The 15972-nt window shown below is 32.9% G+C and overlaps 2 protein-coding genes across 2 annotated transcripts; both read right to left on the bottom strand.

Annotated features, from left to right (window-relative positions):
* Positions 1-5986: 5986 nt before the first annotated feature.
* LOC105118277 (WAT1-related protein At4g30420-like) lies at positions 5987-8512 on the bottom strand. Its single transcript, XM_011016188.1, has 7 exons — positions 8180-8512; positions 8019-8087; positions 7812-7928; positions 7022-7250; positions 6779-6937; positions 6543-6691; positions 5987-6436 (listed from the first exon to the last, which is right to left on the bottom strand). Exons 1-7 carry the CDS (start codon positions 8359-8361, stop codon positions 6226-6228), a joined length of 1116 nt encoding a protein of 371 aa, XP_011014490.1. The 5' UTR covers positions 8362-8512; the 3' UTR covers positions 5987-6225.
* Positions 8363-13756, bottom strand: LOC105118278 (WAT1-related protein At4g30420-like). The gene is made up of 7 exons (XM_011016189.1): positions 13605-13756; positions 13428-13496; positions 13224-13342; positions 12794-13020; positions 12573-12709; positions 12268-12441; positions 8363-8480 (listed from the first exon to the last, which is right to left on the bottom strand). The coding sequence occupies exons 1-7, from the start codon at positions 13754-13756 to the stop codon at positions 8363-8365; spliced, it is 996 nt and encodes a 331-aa protein (XP_011014491.1).
* Between the last annotated feature and the right edge of the window lie 2216 nt (positions 13757-15972).

Genomic DNA, 15972 nt, shown 5'->3' with positions numbered 1-15972 from the left:
TCCAATAGAGAATGTTAGTGCAATCATGCTACGAAGTGGAAAAGAACTTGAAGAGAAAAGGTCAAAACAAATTGAGATGGAGGAAAAAGAATAGATAGAAATCAAATTGAGTACAAAGAAGGAACATCCTTCTCCTCCATAAACTGAAACATTGACCAACACTCCAAAGGTAACTCCTCACTTAATGAATTTCAGTTTTAAAATAATTCCACCCTTTCATATGAGTTCTTCTAGGTCAAAGAAAGAGGACAAAGAAAAAGAGATTTTAGAGGTTTTCAAGAAAGTAGAACTCAATATTCCTTTGCTTGATGCTATCAAGCAAATCTCCAAGTATGCCAAATTCTTGAAGGAGTTGTGTACTACCAAGAGAGCTTTCAAACTGAAAGGTCATGAAATGGTAAGTATGGGTGAAGTTGTATCTACTGTTGTTCAATACAATATGCCTATGAAGCAAAAAGACCCAGATGCGTTTACTATCCCATGTGTTATTGGTAATGCTAGTTTCAAAAGGGCCTTGTGCGATTTAGGTGCATCCATTAGTGTTATGCCCAAACATGTTTATGATTCTCTTAGTCTTGAGCCTTTAAATAAAACTAGTATTGTAATACATCTTGCAGATCATAGTTTTGTTTATCCATTTGGTGTGATAGAGGATGTCCTAGTCAAGATTGATAGTTTGGTTATTCCATGTGATTTTTATATTCTTGATATGGAATATGATTCTTGTGATTCATCAAACAACACTCCTATATTGTTTGGGAGACCATTCTTGAAAACTGTCAATACAAAGATTGATTGTGGTAAGGATACCTTGTCTATGGAGGTAGGAGATGAAAAAATTAAATTTAATTTTCATGATACAATGACATATCCTTATAGTAATATTTATTCTATCATATGTTATGACCAAGTTGATAAGTATGTGCAGCAAGTTTGTGATTTTGATAGCGAGGATGGATTAAGCGTAGCTTTGAGCTATGGCTATGATTTTATCAAGATAGAAAAGATGGAGAGGCATATATGTGTTCCCCAAAACGTTCATGAATCAGCATTGACTTTGCAAGCTTTGCAAATTGTCCTCCATGATGCACGAGTCATTTACCCCATCACGGACAGTGAATGGGTGGCACCTATTCTTTTGGTGCCTAAAAATATTGGAATTACGTTGAGAAAAATACAAAATGATGCTTATGAGAATTCAAGGATTTATAAAGAAAAGACTAAGGGTCTTCATGACCGAATGATTATAAGAAAAGAGTTTAATGTTGGAGACAAAGTCTTTCTTTATAATTTGCGTTTGAAAATTTTTCCTGGAAAGTTGTGTTCTTGTTGGATTGGACCCTTTGTTGTTTCTAATGTTTTTCCTTATGGTGCAGTTGAAAATACAATTTTAGAAACCAACAAAGTATTCAAGGTCAATGGGCATCATTTGAAACCTTTCCATGAAGGTTAGACAATAGAACTCACCGCTTCTGTAGAGTTAACTGAACCAATATATGAAGAATGAGCATGCCACATGTCAAGCCAATGACATAAAACAAAAGCGCTTACTGGGAGGAAACTCAGCACAAAAAGAAAAAAAAATCAGATTTGCTTTCTTTTTCCTTATCTTTTATTTTTCATTTTTTTTTTATTTTCTGTCATTCTCTTATGTTCCTTTGCTTTTATTTCAACAATAAGGACAATGTTGTGTTTTAAGTGTAGGGGTATTGGGAGAATTTTGGTTTTCTTATTTTAGTTTTCTTTGTTGTTCTTTAAAATAAATAAATAAATAAATAATTTGTGTTTGATCTTTTTAACTCCCATTGGTTTTTGAGAATATAAGTATTATGTATGAGAATTAATTGAGATAGATGAAAATATAAATCAAATGAAGGAGTATGCATGCAAATTTTAAGGTTTAATTGGTTTAGGGATTGACTTTGAGAATATGTCATGTTGACTTTATAGTGTTATACCAATGCAAGCTTTTGAGCCTTCAACATTATATTCTTTGAGTGTGTATTCTTTCAATAATATGTATCTCTAGAACTTGCTTCATATCTTATTGAGATTATATTCCATTACAAATATACATGAAGATGATCAAGGCATTAGGAATTTTAATTACTTGAACCAAAAAGCCAACCTAAAGCATATTATCCTTAGTGAGCCCCTTTTGAGCTTGTTTATCTTTTCGTTGCTTTATCCATGTATAAGCCTTAACTTTATATATGTTTTTCTTTTCCCTTGGCCAAGGATTAGTAGAGCATATACTTGTGATATTTCATGGAATTATGGTTGGAAATTATGTGAAAAGAAAGAACAAGTGATGCTTGATGAAAAGATGGGCAAAATTATAAAAAAAAAACACAAAAAGAAAAAAAAGAAAAAGAAAAAAAATATTCCTTTATGTTCTTAAGATTTTATGTTGAAAGGCTTGAAATCAAAAGAAGTTAAGCATTGGTGATTAAAGATGAAAAATTTATGTGCTTTGATGGAATATCTTATTTGAAATATTATTTTTTTTTAGAATGCTCTATTATCTTTGATTTGAACCTTTTCTGTTACTCTCTTTTACCTCACCTTAACCTTATCCCCGTTACAACCAGAAAATAAGACCTTTTGATTCATGCATTGTTTGTAATATGTTAGTAATGGAGATGAGATTGAAAAGTAAGCTTATGGTAGAACATACTCTATGATTGAATTTGAGAGATTTAAACACATAAACCCTAAACACATGAGTGTTGGAGTGTATATCAATGAGAGGACCTATCACTTTGGCATGACATAGATTTCATTTAAATCCCGACGATTGATTGAGTTTTGAAGTTTGCATGTAAACAAATTCATGAAAATTTATTTATTTTATTCTTTTTTATTTTATTCTTATTTATAATGCTTGTACTCTTGGACATTGATGGGAGATTAAGAGATTGATCATAGTTATTTTCAATTTAATTTTATTATCCTTTCTCGAGGACGAGCAAGAGTTAAGTGTGGGGAAATTTGATGTAACCATATTATTCGATAGTTCTACCCACATCTACCTAATGTTTTGTCCATGTTTTATATGCAAAATGCCTTGATATTTTTTGTTTTATGTTTTGAAGACATTTTTGGATGAAAGATGCAAAAAGGAGTAAATTGGAGATAATTGGCAGATTTGACCTTCAATCGATGTTTTGTGCAGAGCATGAGCTCTAGAGGTCAAAATAAAGTGATTCTAGTGGCATTAAAAACCTAACATCCATACCTTTCTGTACATCTAAGTCAAGAAAATAAAATGAAGAAGAGCATGGAAATCGCAACTTTCAAATTCAAATCTCGCAATCTGTCAATGTTGACCTTCGACCATTCAAACTTGAATATCTGGAGTTAGAGAAGTCAAATTGATGCAAACTCAATTTCTTTGGATTCCTGACTCCAATTTCTATAAAATATCCAAATTTCATCCAAAAACGATGTCATATATGGGAAATATTATTTTTTAAAGATGACAACTGAATTCTGCCAGCAAACAGGTTTCGTGAAAAAATGAGTCCAAATTACATTTCGAAGCTTCTAAACCGACATCCAAGTTTTTATATCAGCAATTTAGCTCCTCTAAGTCAAAGCTTGAAGATTTCATGCAAAGCTATTTCTCTTTTTTAGGGAAAATAGTTAATGAAATACTTAAATGTAAACTACTAACATAAGGGAGGACTATTTTATAAAATAGAGACTAGGATTTCCTAGGATATAAAAAGAATGAGAAAAGAGAAGGGGGGTAGCCATCCAAGAGGATAAAAATCCCCCCCTCCTCTAAAAAACTAAAAAGTATGCATTCTTCATTCTTTAGGAGTAGTTGTTCAATAATTATGCAAGGCTAAGCTCTATTCTTGGTTGTAAGGACATAACAAACCTTCAGATTTCAAGAATCGTGAGATTTATTCTTCCTTTTATTTTCAGTTTATGTTACGAATGAGTATGATTATTTTTCTATGCATATTTCCTATGATTGTTGTTGATGATTGCTAGAGCGGACTCTAAGTTATTATTGTGAACAATCTATTGCTAAGTTTAATATCAAAACCGGAGTTGTGATATATGAACTTGTAAAGTAACTAAGCTTGGTAATTGTGGCGGAACTATGTTATTGAACTTAGGGAGAACATTTGAACAAAGTGACACAAGCTGCGGATAGCTTGTATGTTAATCTTGATGAAATAATCTAGTTCTTAAAGCTGCCATTAAATTGAATTATTAGTGCGAACACATTGATTGTTTGTTGGTTAGGATTAGTTATACAACGGATCCGTTAATTAATCAATGTTAAGAAAAGATAAAATTTCAGAACATAAACTGCAATTTTAGTTCCAAAGATCGGTTTTAATTTCTGTTGGTGGGTGTGTGCTTACGACCAAGGTTTGTTTTCTTGATAAATTTTGATATTGATTTTGTTTGCTAGTTTAATTTATTTTATAGTTTAGATCATCACAAATCAAAACCCCCCAATTGCATAACGTATAGCATAAAAATCTAAACTAAATATTCCTTGTGGGATTGACCTCTTGTTTGCTCTATATTATCTTGTGTGTTGTGTTTTAAGCTAGGGTAATTAATTTGTGCGACCACGACATCGCAACGTGTTCCTCTCTAGAACTTGACCTTGGAGCTTGCATGAGTAGGCTGATGAGTCTAGCAATGATGCCTTTCATGCTTTCTATCTTCCTTTGTTACCAAGCTTCCGATTAGTCCCTTTCCTTTTTTGCATCAATCTCTTTCAAAGGCAAGTATGGTGGATTTAGTGTTGCAGATAACCTATATTTCAATTTTTCTGGTAGAAATGAACTCATTAGCTTGGTTAATCAAAACCTTTCGTTGATCATTAAATGGATTAGTTATCTCATTTTGCTATTGAAATAACTTCTTAAGTGTTTTTTTATCCATTCTATATCTGTAATCTTTCCATCCCCTCAAGTTTAAGGTAGTACAAGACCAATAATAAAAGAATGGGAGTTCAAAATTAATATGTGGTTGTGTTTTCAATATTTACTGTAATTTATTTATTGATCTTTTTGTTAAAAAGAATTGAACTTAATCTTGGCAAGTTCAAAGTCCACATTTTTCCTATGTTATATGAGTCAAAACTCAATAACTCACTTTGGCCGCATTATGCAAGTAAAAATGATGAAAAATATATAAGAAAAAAACACTTTTTAAATTCTGAACTTTTTCCAACCAGTCATAATCTCTATGAATATTCTCAGGAGAGTTAATATTTTAGATCATAAAACTTTATCACTTTCAATCTTGTTAATAAAATATTAGTTTGTGAATCTATTTTGGAACACATTTGATGCAGGCGGACTTGCTGATACTAAAGGTTATATGCCATAGGATATGGATATGTTATCACTAGAAATGAATTTGCCACAAATAAACTACATGGATCAACTAATATATGTTTTTATTAATTATTAGGATAGGGTTCCATCCAAGAAGAGGTGTGATTAGACTAAAATCAATAAAAAGTTTGGTTATATCAAAATAATATAGTAATTAAAAGAAATTATAATTTTTAATCCGATATTACATCCAACTAGTTTTTTAAAGGATCATTTTGCTAGTCTATTTACGGTGTAGATTTCCTCAAATTGTGCTTAGAAGTTACTATTAAAGTCAATTTTCCTTTATTTTTCTAGATTTCATGTTTTATTTCAGATTTTCTATTATTTTCTTTTATGTTTTAGAATTTTGGTTTTATTACATAGTAAGGGTCGGTTTTCCAGCCTATTTTTATAAATTATAAAACTCTTTAAGAGGCAGACTTTTTTATTTTTATTTTTTATAGAATAAAATTGTAAGTTTAGGGTTGTGTTCGAAATACTTTTCGCTCATTAATTTTGTCTTTTCATACTGAAGTTGAAGTGAAATTTGGAAAGCTGGAGGTTCAAAATTCATCTAGTTAGGGGGCGTTTGTTTTTTCTGAAGTGAAAAATGTTAGGGATATATTCAGCTATAAATTCATGCCAAAATACATTTCAGTTATGCTGGTAAATTTTCTATTACACCTTTCTTGTAGCATTTTGTCTAAATTCTGGTGACCCTTAAGAACATAAAAATTGCCATCGAATTTTATTTTAACAGGCTTTATGCGTCCCCTTGAAGGCAACTAATGCTCTTGCACTCTTCTCTAACATCTGCAGTTACACAGAACTGTCAATTTCCTTTAGAAATTAAGAAATCATATTTCTTTCATTAACATCCTTTGATTTGTGAAGAAAGAAGCGGTGCTTCCAAATCAGCTTTGCAATTCTTCTTCTCTGGAGACTCATCTATTAAGAGTTGCACAGGTGACTGATCATTTTGCAGCTGCGGATGCATCTCATTTTTAATCTCTTCAAGGTCTTTGGCTTTACCCCATAGCACAGCGTACAAACCAATTATCACAGCTAAAGCACCAATCAAACTGAAGAGTAAAAAAAAAAAAAGAAATTCTTACTCTTCTTTGATAAACCAGGTTCTATGTCACAAAAGTTGAACATGATAAAATTGTTTGGTGGAAAAGATATTACCTTCCAGCATATGTCTCCTCGTGTAAAACTACAGCAGAAAAAATGCCAACAATAACTGTGCATAGAGGATTGAACATTGCAGAGAAGAGGGGACCTCTCTGAGAAATTACCCAGGCTTGGACAAAGAAAGACACAGCCAGTCCAATTCCCTTTTAGCAAGAAAAAAAAGGTCCATTTCCAAGATTAGAAGCAAAAACAATCTGGAAACAATCATAGAAAAACAGAAAACAGCTTACCGCATACAAACAGGAAGCAATTTCAAGATGAGTAATCAGCTTCCAGGACGTAAGATCCTTTTCCGCCAATAATGCAATCATTGATGATTGCAATGATGCGAGGAAACACATCCATGCAGAAGAATATAAGTGGTCAGGACAACTTGCTGAAATAGGTACCTGTAGGAAAATTGAAGAAAAAATTTAGTTGTCAGAATATACATTGATCTATAAGTAACGGAAAGGGAAAGGGAAGGTGTTTACCTGCAAGACCATCCATAGTGACCAGAAACAACTGCTTCCAAACAGAAATAGACACCCCAATAGCCAATTGTCGCTTCCAGGGCTAAAAAAGGATTTTGTTGGTAACAATTCTGTGTTTAACAGCTTAGGACCTTTGAGTAATGCCATGGCAATGGCCCCGCTTACGCAGATTACTGTTCCAAGAATCTTAGAAATAGTTCTCAGGCTTCGTATATTAACTTTCTCCAATCTGATTCATTTGTAATTAGAGATTCGGGAAACATGTAGAATTTAGAAAACAGACATCCACTGAAAAAAGAAAAAGAAAAGATAACTAGTAATTTCTTAATAGCAAAGATCACCAGGCCTTAAACAAGTACAAGTTTCTATTAGGTTATTGTTTGATTCAAAAGAGTGTTAGCCTGATAGAAATTGGTCAAGATTTTCTGTACCAAATTTCCAATACAATAAGAGGAGGAAATCAGCAGAGCTATAGCTTGGAGCTTATTCCCACACTGCCTAGAAGAGAAATAATGTCCATATGTGGGAATTATAAAAAGCAGCTAGCAACGTTCATTGGTATACTTTTCTCGGCTTTTTGGCTAAGATCAAGTGAAAGTATTTGTTCTTATCATTTTAATATCTGATACTTGGCCTTAGGTCCACATGGTATTAGCTTAATATTTTAAAGGGAAGAGCCCATCAATGTAGGTTGCTATTGGACATTACGAGCATTGCCCCTGCGTTGCACTACAGCAAGGGCCTGGCACCATAATGGTATTAGTTTTTTTATCTAGCAAGTATAAGTTACCCAGAAATGGCTGCCATTACAAAAGTGATTGCAGGCATGAGATTAGTCAAGGCACTTGCTGCAGTCGAAGAGGATAAGTAGAGGCCTTCAAAATAAGCGTTTTGATTGGCAGTTACCCTGCAAGGCAAAGTTGCATCTGTCATTTATTCTTCTTATATATGAAACCGTGACAACAAAAAGGAGGGATAAAAAGTTTAGGACACGTACCCCAAAAGGGAGGCAGCAAATATCCAAGCAAAACTCCTTAACCCCAAAGAGAACCCACTTGAACTTCTTCTGCTGATTATCAAATGTAACTTTTGAGGAAATGATGATATGCAAAGTATGAGAGAAATTATGGGTGTGTTAGGGTTTGTGTGATTAATTACCTCCTCGAAACATACGCTAGAGGGGCCATGATCAAAGTTGCTATGCCTTGCCTGTAGACTACGAAGACCATGGGACTCAGTCCTCCTACAAGAGCAGCTCTAGTAAATAGAGCCACCCCTGCATAAATGAATTGTAAACCAACCATTCCCATAGCAGGCTTGTAAGCATCAAACCCACCCATGTTAGTTTAGCTTGGGGACTAGATTCCCAATGGCAACAACGTACGTACAAATAGAAAGAGATCTGAGGGCAGGCGAGTTATCAGAACGTGACAGGCTTGGATCAGGAGATAAGGTTCGGCTACAGACAGAACAATAGTAACATAAAACCAAATAAAAAAAAGCCAACATGTGTAAGTACTCCATTGCTTCATCACGGCCTTTATCTTCAAAAGTTCCATTGCACATCAATTCAACCATTTGTCTATCTTTAGGTGTTAACCCTTCATAGAAATGTGAAACCAATCTCCATGTTTCAAAACCATGATGAGGGCAAGTACTAAGCAAGTCTCGATACCTATCCCAACATTGGTAAAATGTTTCTCCTGGTTTTTGAGTGAAAGTGGTGATTTGTCTTTTGAAAGAATTTGTTCTCTGAGATGGGAAAAACTTTTTTAAAAACTGTTGTTGCATTTCATCCCAAGCACGAATGGATCCTGGTCTTAAATTTTGTAGCCATGTTTTAGCTTTATCTTTTAATGAAAAAGGAAAAAGCTTTAATCTGATGGTGTTCATGCTACAATTTAAATTATTATATGTGTTGCAGACCTCTTCAAATTCCCTTAAATGCAAGTATGGATTTTCCAATTCTAAACCATGAAAAGAAGGTAAAAGTTGAATAATACCTGGTTTAAAATTAAAATGAGATGCATCAGGAGGAAAAACTATGCATGATGGTGCACTTGTTCTTGTGGGATTCATGTGGTGTCTAAGTGTTCTAGCACGGTTATTCTCATTATTTTCATTATGAAGTGATTGATTATCTTCTTCGGCCATATTTTCTAAAAATGATGAGGATATCCTACAAAGTCTACCACTTGATGTACGTGACCACACTCTCATGCACGTGTAGGAATAAAATAAAAAAGAAGAAGAAAGCAAAAGAAGGAGGAAGAAAACAAAATAAAAAGAAACAAAAGAAAAGAAACAAAGTTATATACAACAAAAGTGAAAAGAAAAAAAATAAAATAAATATTATAATTTATACAAAACTTACCTCCCCGGCAACGGCGCTAAAAACTTGACATGACTAAAAGATTGATGTCTTCTCCCAAGTGCAGGAGTGTCGAAGTAATAAATAACCCGGCAAGACCAGGGTCGAACCAGAGGGAGGTTATTTGTACAAATTATAAATAACAATAATACAACAACAATAACAATAACAATAACAACAACAACAATAATAATAATAACAATAATGTAGTAGTAGTAGTAGTAGTAGTAGTAGTAGTAGTAGTAGTAGTAGTAGTAGTAGTAGTAGTAGTAGTAGTAGTAGTAGTAGTAGTAGTAGTAGTAGTAGTAGTAGTAGTAGTAGTAGTAGTAGTAGTAGTAGTAATAATAATAATAATAATAAAGAAAGAGAAGAAGAAGAAGATGATGAGAACTTGGAGATGGAAAATTAATGTAAAGATTAAACAATAATAATAACAAATGTCAAGGTTAGAGGTTCCACTAATGGTATATCAAACAAGTATAGTATAAACTCTTATTATTGAATTGGAAACCACACACAAAGGAGGTTCCAATCAGAGTATATATTGTTAACATGATTACATTAGTCATCTTATTCAATTAATGCTAATACTTGTAAATCTCGTCAAGCATTCATGATTATAACTTATGTTAACAACAAATCAAGTTCCTTTCATAGCTCAGGTGTCGGTTATACCATACATTATGGGCTATGAAAGTGCCAAGCATTTGTTGTACCAAGTGTTATACAACATAAATCAAGATTAGTCATTTAACAAGCAAAGTATTAAAGAGTGAACAAGATAACAAATATAAAACATGTTAGTATCAAACATTAAAGTCCATATTAAGTTTACATTATACTTATTCTTACACCATTAGTGTAACCTTTTCACCTTGACATAACTAACTTAGCTAGACATAATGAAAGAAAGCAAAATAGATAAACAAAATAAGAACATAAAAGTTAACTAAGTAAAGGAAAGGAAATGAAAGGCATAAACTTAATATTAATGAAAGCAAAGCATAAAAAATACAAAGAGAGAAAGGAAGAGCATGATCTTGATCTGGAAACCAAGATGCCTAAATGCATGGCAAATGCCTCCTTTTATAGACCAAAATTGGGAACTATTGATTTGATGACTAATTGATAAGTGGGTGGCCAACTTTTGACTTGGTGACAATCCTTATCTTCTCTTGTCTGCCCAAAATGTCATTGATAACGTCAAAATTGGAGCCAGTTGCAAACATGAAAGTTGTAGGCAATTGTCTCATCTTTCTTGTGTAAAAGATTCAGCTCATTTGGACTTCTAGAACTCCAGATATGGCCAAAATACCAAACAGTGCTCGGGCTGGAAAACAGATTCGGGCTTCTTTGTTGTTGCTACAATTTGGACTTGATAATGGCCTTTTTAGATCTTGGGCTCCATATAAAAGTTGTAGGCCTATGTCTTACCTTTCCATCCATATAAATTGGACCTAAATCTGAGATATATAGCTCTAGATATGACCCAATTACCGAATAGTGTTCCGGTTTGGATTGCACCGACATCTCTTTTCTAAGTTTGACCATCTCTTTATCCTTGCAATTTAAGTTCTTCAAGTCATCAATCAATCCTTTCATTTATGTGATAGGCCTGCATTAAAAATAGACATTTACCACAAATTATAGGTATCTTATATTATTAGATACATTATTATAAAACATATTTTAGTTAAGGAGTTATTGATACTTCAAGTGCAAAATGATGATATAAAACCATGATAAAAATGCACTTTTAAGTACTAATCACACCCCCCAACCAGCTTATTACTAGTCCCTAGTAATCAAAGCGTAAAATAGAAAAACAATTTGCAAATTCCACAAAGCAAGGTATTCATCATTTAACTTCCATTAATCTATCCAGATAATTTAGTTAATGAGTTATTGATACTTCAAGTGCAAAATGATGATATAAAACCATGATAAAAATGCACTTTTAAGTACTAATCAATATTCATTATCATTTATCAACGTCCATACAAATTAAGTAAGCTTTATCATGCCCGAATCTTCCTTTTCCATTTTAACTGTACAAGAAATTCAATTTACACAACCAAGGCTCTGATACCATTTTGTTTGGAAAAACTAGGAACAACCGGACACCAATTTATCCGGATCAATTTAGCGGAATACAATTCACAAGTCCTAATTCTTTCCCTCTTTGTGCAGTAAAATCAAAATTAAAAAATGACCAAATATAATGCAAATAATCACAAAATTAACACCAAGATTTTTAACGTGAAAAACTCGATGCGGGAAAAACCACGGGACCGTACTCCACCTAAAAACTTCCACTATCAACAAATAATGGGTTCACAATCATTCTTTCTCAGATTCAACTAAGGGATACAATATATATATCATCAAGAACAACTTATTCTCGGATTACAACAAGATTAAAGGAGAATTATTTGAGAAAAACTCACAATACTGACAGCCCTGTTTTCTATCAAAATAGCTAGTTTCCACACAACCAATTTTCGATCCAACCGTCCAGAATGAAGAGTAACATGTCTAGAAGCTGCTGTCAAAATCTAAGCTCGATCCAACGGTGAACGAGCTAGAAATCAAAGAAAGAACACATGCTACTCTGCTGCCTCTTCTTCTCTTTTTCTCTCTCGGTTTTCTTCTCCTTTCTTCTGTTTTTCAATTATGCCGCTACAGTACCCGAACCACGTTAATTTTAATACCAAGAGACAGTGATGTTGTCTTGTGAAAATTAATGTGATGGTCTGGTGTGGGACCACACACAACACTAATTAGCCATTTATACTTGTTTCTTTCTGGTGACAACTAATCGATTTCTTCATAAAGATAATAAATTTTCGTTAAGACATTCCAAGGTGTTATTTACCTTGCCGTGTAAACCATTTCTTTTTGAAAGATAGCAGCTAAGGTGGTCACAATAACAGAACACAGGGGGCTGAACATTGCTGAGAAGAGCGGACCCCTTCGTGCAATGCACCTGGCTTGAAGAACAATGATGCTTGCAGAAGCAATCCCCTTGGTCATCGTAGCATCGTAGGTTCTTATCAGAGAAATTTAGATAGATCATGGAAGGCTACGGTTACAATTTAATTTCAACTAACAAAACATGTGCATCAAGACAAGAGTACAGAGAGAGTATGACTACATACTACGTAGAGTAAACAAGCGTACTCAAGATTTGAATGTGGTTTCCATGCTTGTGGATCTGTCTTTAAGAAGATGGTAACTGCTGTTGTTTGTATGGATCCAAAGAAACACATCCAAGCAGTAGAGAGTAAGGGATCAGGACATCTTGCTGATATTGGGACCTGTCCAGAATTTCAGTGAAAGGAGTTGGATTTGTGATTTCAGTAATGCCAGACTGACATGAAGATAACGTATAGAGGAAATACCTGCATTATGGTCCAAATTGCCCAGCAACTACTGTTTCCTAAAAGGATGAGTGAACCCAGCAGCCAAGTCTCACCACTAGAGCCACTGGAAGATTTTGTTGCTACGATTCCTTCGTTAAGTAGTTTTGGCCCTTTGAGCAATGCCATGGACATGGCTCCACTAACACTGATAACTGTCCCTATTATCTTCGCGTTACTTCTCAAGCTGCGGATATTAACTTTCTCCATTCTGATAAATTAGAGACATGAAGACTTTCAATATTTCAATAGACAGTCAGTTGCATGCCCGATTTTGTTGGTTCGTGAAGATTTTTCATTTCTTTTGTTGCATTATGTCGTTTACCTTAATCATTGAATATGGATTGTTCTGACTATATGACTGTATAACTGAACAAGTTTAGATCAAAAGAACAAAGAGTTGTCTGGATATAACCTATAGCTGCTGTAAACACAAAAGTGAGTCCAGGTACTAAATTAGACATTGTGCTTGACATTGTTGAAGAAGATAAGGAGATGCCTTCAAACAAGGCAATTGGGTTGATTGTTGGGCTACAAATGAGAAAGATCAGATCATGTTTTCAGTGGATCTCACCACCTCTTCACACACAAAACTAAAATTCAAAGAGAAATCTACCCAAGCAAAGCAGCTATATATAACAATACAAATTCTTTTAGTCCCAGAGAAATTGTACTGGACGCTCTCCTGTCAACAAAAGCAAGAAATATGAGAAAACACTTCGAAAATATTATATATATTTTTTCCCCAATTAAAGGAAGGGAAACTGACAGAGATAAGATAGATGTTAATTACCTTCTAGAGAAATAAGCCATTGGTGCTATGACCAAGGCTGCAGTGGCCTGCCTGTAGACTGAAAGGATTTCAGGACTTAATCCTCGTGAAAATGCTGCTGCAGAAAAAATAGCTACTCCTGCTTCAAGAACCTGTACTCCCATCATAGCCATCACAGGCTTGTAACTATCTATCACATTCATGCTAAATTCTTAACAGATCAATGGGGTAATTCATTCTCTGTAATATCAAAATATGCCCAATTATACATCAGTATTCTCATCTAGGAATGCAATTTTGGTATTTATATATGCTGATGTAAGGTAGGTAGTTGAGATACGCATCTAATCGACTCTCAGTAAAGGTTTCAAATGAAATCAACATAAGAAACAAATATATGGCAAGTCCATTAACACTAGCACAACGTCAACAAGTTTTCTTATTACGTTCATGCATATCCCAATATATACCATAGTTGCCAATAACCTAGTCAAATTCACGGATGACAACATTGCTCTTATTTGCGTGCCCATAGCACCGTCTGCTGATGTAATGTAGTTGGTCGACATACGCATCTAATCTGCTTCTCAGCAACGGTTTCAAATGAAATCAACAAAAGAAGCAAATATATGGCAAGGCCATTAACACTCACACAATCGGGCTCAAGAACCTGACGCAATGAAGGCGAAGGATATAAAGTTTTTTACGAGTCAAAACCCTTAAAATAGAAAGAGAAGACAGCTAAAATATTCAATTATATACATTCTTCACTTGCCAAAAGCGATTATAACCCTATATATATGGAATAAAAAACTAAAACGTCTTGATAATACTAAATGAAAAAAGATAGACTAGAAAAAATATTTCTTAAAATAGAAAGAAAAAATAGAAAAGTATAATAATAAAAAATTGAAAATAAAAATAAAAATTTTTTCCCCAAAAAAACTCCTACATCAAAACCGCTAGATAAAATATAGAATAAAATAATATAAATTAAAATCCAATAATAATAATAATCAAATTAAATAAAAAACCCTTGACCAAAAAGTGATTGATTCAGCTATCTTTTGTTATGTATGTCTGTAAACTTAAGTGTAATATGTGATATGAGTTTGGTGTTTTTATCAACTCTGTTACCATCAAATATAATTCTAAGTAGCTTCGAAATATTTCAATAGATAATAATTCATTTATTGCAATGTATTTTTAATAATTCAAATATAATCTAATAAGGTTGTCTCATAAAAAAACTACAAAATTATGAAACCTCACAATCATTTATAAAAACTTGTTAATTTATATGAAATAGCATCAATATATTTTCTTTGGGCAGGGATAAGGGTGTAAAAAAATCTAAAAGATTTATTGCTATTTCACTGTACATCAATAGACAATTTACTATTTAATAGGGCACGAATAACATAAAACAAGCAGCAGAAAAAAAAAAAAAAAGGAAGAAGAAGAAAACCCCATTACACTTTTCACCCTGTAGATTTTAATAGAAACATGATGCAGCTCTGAATTTTCTTTCCTGAAAATACGGGGACACAAAGTTGATGGGTACAAAATTACAACTCACTCTGCATTTCCTTCAATTTCTCTAGAAAAAGAGGGGCAAAAAATAATTACAAATATTACATTACAAATAAAACTTAAAGGAACCTAAAAACATTATACATATAGAAAGTTAGAGAGAGCATTAAGGAGAAGCAAATGAAAACTATTTAGAAGCCTGGCATGAGGTTTAACATTCCTTATTTTCTATGTAGCCATATAAACGCATACACACCTTCTTTTTCATGACTTTTGTTCCCTGCAAAAATTAGCTCATTTCCTCCTGAAAATTGGATAGAAAATGTAGATCATTTCTTGGTTTTTTCGCATCCATTTACTCAGGTAAAAATCCTATATGGAGAGATTACAAGTATTTATAAAAAGATTTACGTGATAATTATATAAGTGACTCTTAGACATGAGATTATATTATATAGAGAATATTATGTTTATATATTGTCATAATTAAAAGTAAAATATAGACATATATTAGATATAATATGAACTATATAAAGATATTTAACTAATCAAGGGAGGATTCACTATCCTAAGTTAATTAAATAAAATGTTTTATTTATTATCAAATAGTATTGATTGTAAATTTTTGTGCAAAATAGAATGAGATTTGAAAATGTTTTTAATTTTATTCAAATAATCAATAACTGTGATATTGAGAACAAACATGATTTAATAGAGTAAACACATTTTATGCTATAATGTTTAAATTGAAACATTGTTAATGAAAATATAATAATTATATTGAGAAAATGGTTACTGAAAAATTAAATGAAACCACTTATGATTTTTCTAATATTTAGATAATCAAAATAGGTTG

Source organism: Populus euphratica, unplaced genomic scaffold, assembly GCF_000495115.2.
Source record: "Populus euphratica unplaced genomic scaffold, PopEup_1.0 scaffold1809.1, whole genome shotgun sequence".
Taxonomy (NCBI): Eukaryota; Viridiplantae; Streptophyta; class Magnoliopsida; order Malpighiales; family Salicaceae; genus Populus; species Populus euphratica.
This window is presented reverse-complemented; position numbering and strand designations above follow the sequence as displayed.